Here is a 9,629-nt window from a genome sequence, read left to right on the forward strand (position 1 = left end):
GGGACCGCGGTGCGACCACACGTTGGAGGCGGCCGGAGAGGAGGGGACGTAGGGGTACATTGGTTCGAGGTGGAGTTTATTCCGCGGTGCCACTGAGCTTGAAGGGAATTCTGCGGCCTCAGGGACTCCTTCATCCGCTGGTCATGGAGGCCATGGTTCTGGATACTTCATTCCTCTTGGACACAATGTAATGCAATAAATGAGTTGAAATCTATGAAATTTTTGTAGCCACATTGATGTTTTATTAATTGTTTCCTTTATTTTTTTCAGTTAAATTGGAAGTTTATAGTTAATTTTAAAACGTTTTTTTTTTTAAATTGGAAGTTATTTCATCAACATACTTTTTTTAAATTAATTTAAACTAATCCACAAAATCATTTTTATTAACAATATTATATATATATATATATATATATATATATATATATTAACCTCTTAAAACGTACTAAATTAGAATAATATATGAAATTATTTTTATCAACTGAAATTTAGTATATTTTAAAATGTTACCTAAACAACTCTATAATAATAATAATATTAAATATATTAATTTTAACAAAGGGCAAAATATATCTTAAAAAAAAGAAAAAAAAACGCCCCCTGAAGATATTTTATCCACGTTTTTTGTTCGTTGTTTTAATAGTGATTTAACTTGTTTTTTAGTTTCTGAATTTTTTGAGCATTGTTTTATTTTAATTTAAGTAAATGAGCATTAAAATAGTTTACATAAAAGAAGAAAACTGTGTGAATCAGTACCCAAAAAAAATGCAGAAAAGGATATAACATCAAGGTATTTATGGATACATACGAAAAATTAATTTTATGACTTTTTTTAATTAAATATGAAACTTTTTTTTCTTTTACGTTCTTTTTTTCTTTTTAGACAGAGAAAGAAAAGATAATTTGTCTTTTTGTGTTATACGTCATATTTAACCCATTTTAATACACTTTTTACAGTTAAATATATTCTAATATATTTACTAATTAGGTTAGATACATTATTTTCATTTAAATGTAAGTAATTAATATTAGCATTCATATAATGTACTATTCACATTAATCAATTATTAAAATTGCAAAATTCTACAATCCTGAAAGTTCAAAATAGGCTAAATTACGTTTTGACCAACGTATGATGATTTACCGTGACAACTTTTTTGTGTGTTATTGTACGTAAGATCAAATTATGTTACAATTTTATAAAAACTATTATTAAAATAAAATTTAAAGAATCCACTAACAGTATAAAAAGTTTTTATATATAATTTTTTATTGCAGGTTCAGTCTAATCCAACCCATAATTTTTCTTTGAAATATTTTCTACTACCAATGCCTAATCATTAAATTCAAATATAAATGTTAAATATGAGAGATAAAAAAAAGTGCAGGATGAAAGAATTTGATTTAAGAAAATATAAATAAATTTTGATTATTTTCTTTTGTTTAATGATATTATTTTATTTTATATTAAGTTCTAAGAAAAGGTTACTTTTAAGAAGAATATTATTTTTAAATGGAGTTTGTTTTAGATGAAATTACTAAAATTAAATTACATTAGTTAACTTCTTTAATTAACATACACGTTATTTTGGATAATGATACTGACAACATTTTAACATTGTTATTTTGTGTTTGGTCTATGGTGTTTATGATTATTATTATTGATTGTAGAGTAATTTTGTACCAATCATAAATGATGTTAAAATATTGTCAAAATATTATTGTTAAACCATTATTTTAGTTTTTGAATAGTTGAATTCGGACAAGTCTCAAACTAACACACGGAAATTAAAATGATTGGACAACTTTCTGTACTATTATTAATTATAAATTAAATTAAAAACATAAAAATCAAATGTAAACTAATTCTATGAGCGCAGAGTGTCTCTTGAATAATTTGTATAATATCATCGTCAAAAGATGAAAATTAATTAATAGAAGAATAGTCATCCTTTATTTGACTATTGCGTATCCAATAATTATACGCGTTGATTTAGATATTTAGGTAACTAAGTTTATAAATATTAATTGTTTAAAAGGGAGCTTAATATTAGTCACTTCCAAAATACAGTTAAGTTGTATTGTTTTTTAATAATCTCTTAACACATCCAATAATTATACGTAGAAAGAGGTTTGATGGATTCATAATCGCTGTGAAGATTAAAGTAATCATATTTATTAAGTTTGTATTATCAGGAATAGAAACATACAATATCGGGTGGATGATCCTCATTTTCCATGATGGAGCCACATATTCTTTATTTATCTCATCTTTATCGATAAAGAACCACGGGTCATAAAACGAAAGAAAATCAAATCTGGGCGTTTGATTAGTAGAAACAAGAGGAAGTGAACGGTTGAGATGCGAGGAGGAATGACGAAAGCTAACAAAGGGGTAAGTGGGGGGAATTTTCAATTTTTCCGTGCAATTCTTTTCTCGTACACGTAAACCTGCTCGGCACTTGCGCACACACACCAACACATCATCGTGTCAAATACCAACGAAAGCAATCACTCGCGCAGTTTCTTCTTCTTCTTCTTCTTCTTTTTTCTTTCTCGTCTTCTGTTGCTGAATTTCGATTTCTCAATTCTCAATCTCAAGGTTCCATTCTCGCTCGCCACTCCTATCTTTCTGCTGATTTCGGACTCATTACTTGCTCATATCCCCTCCTTTTCCATGCTTATCAGCTCAGCTATTGGATACTGTGTCGTTTTTAATTTTTGTTTGCTGTAACTGATTTATCGTGTTTTCCCCTTTTCTTTATATTCTGTTGATACTTGATGACTGCTTCAAAATGAATTCGTTGAACTTTCTCCTGAGATTTATCTGTTTATCTGTTTCGCTTTTCTATCAATCTCTGTTTTCAAGTTTCAAATCAATCGCGGCCAGTTCTGATCGTTTTCCTCAGTATTTACTTTCTATTTAAAATTTGGTAATAGGTCTTGATGAATTTGATTGCGTTTCGGAGAGTTAGGTATAATTAGTCTCTTTCGCTGAGGTAGAGTGATTTCCACGCACGATCGTGAATTTGCGATAACTGAATGGGTTGCTGACTCTCGTGATTGCTTGCGTGTGTGGATTAGTGAGAAGTCCTGTTCTTATGATAATTAACTATGTGGAGGGATTGTACATGCATATGGTGATGAAGTTGAATTATCCACCCTGTGTGTGTGTGTGGTTTTAAATGTAGAATCATGGTCTTTGTATTAATTAATCATCTGAAGGGGTTTTGCATGTATAAGGTGAAATGATGCACTCAGTAGCTATAATTACTTTTGGATGCTGGAGATAAGGCGTGATGGGCGGTTGCTGCTGCTGTTGTTCTTCTAAGGAGACTGTGTTGAGCGCTCCACCTGCCTACTATTATGTCAGTGTGCTTTTCATAATTGAATTTTGTGCTTTTACTTTATTTTATTTTTAGCTTTTGCCTAACTTTGCTTTTCTGAGGAGGGTTTGATTTATTGTTGCGGGACATGCATCGATTTCACTGTTTTGTGGTTAGAAAATTTTCCACTTATATTCAGTGCTTTATTTCTCTTCAACAAAACCGAAAAGGAGGGAAAGACATAGATTGTGTGATAGACAGATTTGGCACGGAAGATGCTTGTAACTTGGTTTGCCACCTACTGAGGGAAGGCTTAAGAATGTTCTCAATGAAGTCTATTCGTGTAAGAAAGGAAACTGATAATAAGTGAAGTTGATCAACATACAGTCTTCCGTTTATTATAAAGAAACATATAATTGATCCTCCAGTGATAGCTGAATGCCATCAGTTTCGTCTTTTGGGGAACTAACTGATATGATGTCACTTTGAGGACCCAATTTAGTGTCATAATAACCTTTATAGACTACTATGATGCGATCATAAAGGAAGGATGAATCATTCAACTTATTAACGCAACGCCTAATTCTTAGAGGACCAAAATGAACATTTTTGCTCATGATAAAAAATATCAATCATATAAGGTGCAGCTTTTTAATGCTTTGTCAATGAGATTTTGAAGGCTGTTTCAAGTAACTGAGTTTATGATTGCTTTCCGTTGTTTACTATCTATGATTGTGATCTCAAAATGTTATAAAATTGCTTCATTTTCTGCATTTTCTATCTCAGCAGTATCCAAGAGCACCAGAGGAGCATGTTCCTCTATCATCTCACCAGGGTGCCGCTTCTTCTTTCTCTGGGCGACTCTTGGTTGATACTAATCTAGATACGTCATCTCCTGATACTTATAGACCTCCTCCTGCTCCTATCCCTTTCAATGTTACGTTTGGTACCACTCAAACTCCACCTGCAGCTCAAGAAATTCGTAGTGACAAGCATAATGCACCCTTGCTTTCTACAGATTCTAGTGCAATTCAAGAACCAGTATCTGGAGACAATCATGGGACCCCAGTTAAGATGGAAGAGCTGAAGGAATCAGAATGCAAAGTTCAGGCTGATCTAGAGATAGATTCTGCTAAGGGTTCTGAAATTGAACTTGCAAAGCCTGGAAAACCTGTAATTTTAGTAGAAGAGGAGGATACATGCCCAATTTGTTTAGAAGGTGATGTTCTCTTAGCTCCTTTTTTAATAATATTTCTAGCTGATGGTATTAATCAGGTAATTTATTATGTGACAGTTATTATGTTTACTGATGACGGATGTATATCCTGTTATCCTAGCAGAATATGATGCAGAGAATCCAAAACTCGCAACAAATTGTGACCATCATTTTCACCTTGCATGCATTCTGGAATGGATGGAAAGAAGTGAAACTTGCCCTGTGTGCGATCAGGTTTCTCCCAATAATTCTCAATCTCTCTTCTATCTTCACATCATTTCGAATATGTCCTAATGAATATGATACTTTGAACAATTCTGTCTTTTTCTAATGCAGGATTTGGTTTTCAACCCTCCCATTGAATAATACATGTCAACTTAGGAGTTCAAATATAGTGTGTGTGAGAAGCGAGATTACAAAGTCATGACTTTAATATGGTAGCAACCTGAATTGATGGCTGTATTTGGATTGTTTCGTTTTCTTTGTTTTCTGGATTATTCCATTTTTTACTCACTGTCCCCTGCGTTGCAGCATACAGGAAATTGAAGGAAATATTCTCTCTTTCATAGTTTTATGAATTAGCATGTTTCAAAGTGATATCTGGATGTTACATCCGAAAACAGCAGCCAATATGATTTCTCTTGTTGATTGTAAAACTTTTGTTACATTGTCAAAGAATGGTAGGATGCTCTCTCTCTTTGATCTTTTATAAAGGTGGGAATACTAGTTCTTCGTTTGAGGTGTTACTTCACATTGTATATTTTAGGCTTAAATAAGTTCCTGGTCTTTTTGGATTGTTTTTAATACTCAATCTTTTGTTCAAGTTTTATATATTGCTTGAGTCATTTCTACTCTCAACGTCTATGTTAGTTATTCCATGTATTAGTGTTGAATAACTCTATTACCCCCATTAACATATGATACGTGATCCGTGATCATATGATGCAAAATATACTCTCTTTTTTATGATAAAAATACTGAAGGATACAATTTTTTTTTAAGAATAATTGAAAGTAGTTTTAGTGTGTTGACTTGGTTATAAATGTGCTGTCATGATATTACAGGTGTTGCCAACATTTTGGTCTTACGCAATGACCAGTTATTACATTGACACGGAAAGAAAAAATTATAAGAGCTCTGACCAACAATGAAAAAATATTGAATACTCAAAAATATAAAATGTTGTAGGGTATTTAATTGAAAAAAAAAATAAATTTATTTAAGCCTAAATATAAATAAATATTTAATTTAAGGATTTAAATAAAAAGCTTATAGGATATTCAACAAAAATCAATTATATATTAGGCGTATGAAACTTCTTTTAAATCTATATTTAATATTGAGATCTATTATTACGAGAACGTATTCATAGGATTATGCATATATAATAGATTGAAAGGACAAAAGAAATCATACTCTTATCATTGAGTTCATTATTTAAGAGAATAATGAGAGGAAAACTAGTTTTCTCATTGAACTGAATAATTGAAAGTAGTATACTCAATATAATTATATTTTTTGTACGCATTATAAGTTTGGTATAAGAATATATTAAGATATCCAAGGTGACACACATTTAATGACTAATTTTGGTAATTTTTGAATATATAAAATTCAAGTGGTTAAGTCTTGTTAAATTATTATAATGGCTTAATTGTTTGGTTAGTGTTTAGTTGGTATCCGCTTTTAAAAATGTTCTCATGTAATATAATTGGATCACTCAAGTCTCTTTTTAAATTGTCAGAAATGGAGTTAACTTGGTGGTGATTTAGTAAAAAAAGTTTGCCACTTTTTTTTCTCTCCTTTGGTCATTTGTTCTGTAACTTGATGTACTTACATTTTTTGAAAAAAAAAAACATATAAAATAGTTTCACACCATAATGATAAATCTTGAGAGTCAAAATTTGTCTGCCAAGTGGTGACAACAACCTAATAACTACGTGTTTATAAAATTTTCAATTTCAATTTTAATTTGTGGCCAATTTGAATTTACTTTATTATGATTTTGAGGAGAAAAAAAGAAAGCACAAAGAATAAAAAATTCTAACATTCTCATAAATAACATTACAAAATGAAAATTAAACACGAAATTTAATTTATATAAAGTATATGGTAAAATTATATCATTAGAAGAGATAAATTTAGTATAAAAAAATATACTTTGGATGTAGAAGTCATTGTCTTCTATATATATATGCTTATTTTAATTTAAAAACAATATATTTAAAGCATAAAATTAAAAATTAATGACGATAAAATAAATTCACTTTATATATATATATATATATATATATATATATATATATATATATATATATAGGTATAGATTTATAATATATATCTAATTAAAATAATATAACATTGAGATATTTTAAATTTGAATCTCTATTATTATTTACTTATGAAAACACATTTATTACTGTTCAAATTTTTTATAATAATTAAAAATAATAAAATTATTATTATTATTAATATCAAATTAAATATACATAATTTCTATAATTTTATTGTAAATAGTTGTTATAACACATATATGAATTTATATGTTTTTTTAATAGATTAACTAAAACAATGGAATACTTTAGTCGTATAATGACTAATAAAAAATCATAAAATATTAAAGAATAAGAAAAAATTCATATATATATATATATATATATATATATATATATACTATGATACAAAGAAATATATATTATTAATTATTTATTTTTAGTGAAAACCTGCTTTGTGGTGCATTTGTATTATTAAATTTTTTTAAAAACTCAATATTTTAATACAAGTTTATTAAAATAAAAATATTTCTTTAAAAGTTAAATGAAGTGATTACAAAATTATAGTCTAAAATATTAAAAAATAAAAAACAAATGAAAAAGTTTCAAGAAAATTAATAGGTGTCTATATTTTCAGTAAAAAGAAATAGTTATTCTAAAAAGTTACTTTGTAAAAAAAAAACAAAGTACACACGTGAAAGAAGTCCTATTATATATTTGTATAAGTATTTATTATTATTATTTTTTCACTTTGTACGAAAATAAAGGTAGACAAAGTGCAAGGATTTGTCATGACATAAAAGATCTATTTTTCTTAGCATAGTCAAAGGACCACACGAGAGAAAAAAAAAATGCTGTCTTCTTTAAGTTAACTCTATTTTTGTCAATTATACCATACGAGGATGCAATTAAGACATTTTTAAAAGCGAGTACCAACTAGACACTAACCTTAAATTTGGAGACCAATTAAGCCTATTATAATATTTTTCTTCATTTCTACTTGTGATGAGGTAAAACATTTGTTTCATATGAATTTTAAAGTTCTTATTTATAGGTATTGGATCAAATGCAAACTAATAAAGGAGATAATAGTTTATTCTTGATTTTGTGTTTTGTTTGAATGGTGAAATTTTAAGTTATAATTACTCAAAATAAGAATAATTGTCGAATAAATTGTTGTTTCTAGTGTATCAAAATAATGTTGTTTGGATAAAAAAATTCATTTTTTTAGGTTTTTGCGATTTTCTAACACGGGATCCAATTGATCCCTGTCGACAACAATGGAGAAATTGCACATACTAAGGAATTAAGATCTTATTACTGATCCAAACATATATTTAGACAATTCCATCCAATTTAAGGATTATTGATAAAGGATACTTGAAAATATAACTCCAACACTTGATATTGTTATAAACTCATTTATGAAATCTCTTATCCAACTTAAACACCATGGTCAAAACAGGTGTATGGGATTAGACATATGTCTAATTAACTTTAACAATAATGAAAAATTGATGGTGTAATCTCCTAATAAGGCAACCCTTTATGGTTTGCCTTTATATCTTGCTTTCTATTCATTTTATTAATGAAACGTTTCAATTATTATGTGGGTTGATAAAGTTTCTAAAATACTTTATTTTATGTTTTTCTTAAACTATCATTTATTGTGTATTATTCTTAACTTCGAAAAACTAGTTCGTAAGTGAACTAATAATAATGTATTAAGACTAACATGTGAGTAGACTAATGATAAAACATTAAGATTAGAATATGAGTGACTATTGACTTGATAATTTTTAGTATTGGTAATGAATAGTGCCATTTGAGTGTCTAATTTCTTAGTATCTACTAAGACCAGTGTCGTATATAAAAATCACTTAAGTGAGGATTTATTTAAGAGTGAATTTAGCCAAATTCCATTATAAAAGATAAACTTGAAATTGTAAAGTTTTGTCACGAACATATATTCAAATTTCAAATAACTAATTAAATTTGATGTACCATATTCAATTCAAACTACAATCACAAATTTAATTCTAAGAAAAAAAAAACTACTTAATCTTTCATTCAATTCATGATGTGATTAAAAGAGTTACACTGAATAAATAACATATTAAAAACACTTAAATATGAACATTCAAAAGCATAGAGAACTAAATTTCAACCAATTGAGTCAAGAATCACACTAGAAAAATAACCTAAAAAATTGAAAAGCCAAATAAGATAAAAAAAAAGTAGAAAATTAAATTGCATAATTCGAAAGTAAGAAAAGAAAGAAGAAGAATGAATGATTGAATGTAGAAAAAATAAACTAAGATTAATCTATTTAAGATTATGAAAAAGTTGCATAAATTTAAAGTGCTATATCAAATTTTATAAAGAAGAAAAAAGTGAAAATCTTAAGAACAAAAGAACGATTATATATATATATATATATATATATATATATATATATATATATATATATTCAAACAATTTCAAAATCCTATAAGACAATTTTAGAAATGAAAATAAAATATATCAAATTAAATCTTAATAAATGCATAATTATAATTAATAAGAATATTGGATGTAATTATTTCAAAATTACTTTTGTTAATTCCTTTTGTAAGTATATTACTAGTTATCTTTAAAAATTAACATAGCGTGCAAATCAAGTCATTGTCAAGCTTCTCTTTAGTAAAATGTTTATCCTTTTCAATATGTTTAGTTTAATCATAATGTACTAAATTATGAGCTATGCTGATTACAAATTTGTTATCACAATATAGATTCATAGTTCCATCCCATTTTATCTTCAAGTTTTTCAGT

At 27.8% G+C, this 9,629-nt stretch overlaps 1 protein-coding gene across 6 annotated transcripts; it reads left to right on the forward strand.

Annotated features, from left to right (window-relative positions):
• Positions 1–2,444: 2,444 nt before the first annotated feature.
• On the forward strand, positions 2,445–5,373 carry LOC148205433 (putative E3 ubiquitin-protein ligase RHB1A). Of its 6 annotated transcripts, XR_015783262.1 has the most exons (6): positions 2,445–2,602; positions 3,244–3,368; positions 4,113–4,545; positions 4,667–4,776; positions 4,879–4,979; positions 5,074–5,373. XR_015783262.1 is itself a non-coding variant. In XM_088103227.1 (5 exons), exons 2-5 carry the CDS (start codon positions 3,300–3,302, stop codon positions 4,906–4,908), a joined length of 642 nt encoding a protein of 213 aa, XP_087959353.1. In that variant the 5' UTR covers positions 2,445–2,602; positions 3,244–3,299; the 3' UTR covers positions 4,909–5,373. The 6 variants fall into 6 exon arrangements, 5 of the variants coding, with proteins under 5 accessions (XP_087959353.1, XP_087959356.1, XP_087959351.1 ...); XM_088103227.1 differs by having other exon boundaries at positions 4,879–5,373; XM_088103230.1 differs by having other exon boundaries at positions 4,116–4,545; positions 4,879–5,373.
• Positions 5,374–9,629: the final 4,256 nt, after the last annotated feature.

Source organism: Vigna umbellata, chromosome 1 (assembly GCF_029865625.1).
Source record: "Vigna umbellata cultivar VRB3 chromosome 1, Vumbellata_1.0, whole genome shotgun sequence".
NCBI lineage: Eukaryota > Viridiplantae > Streptophyta > Magnoliopsida > Fabales > Fabaceae > Vigna > Vigna umbellata.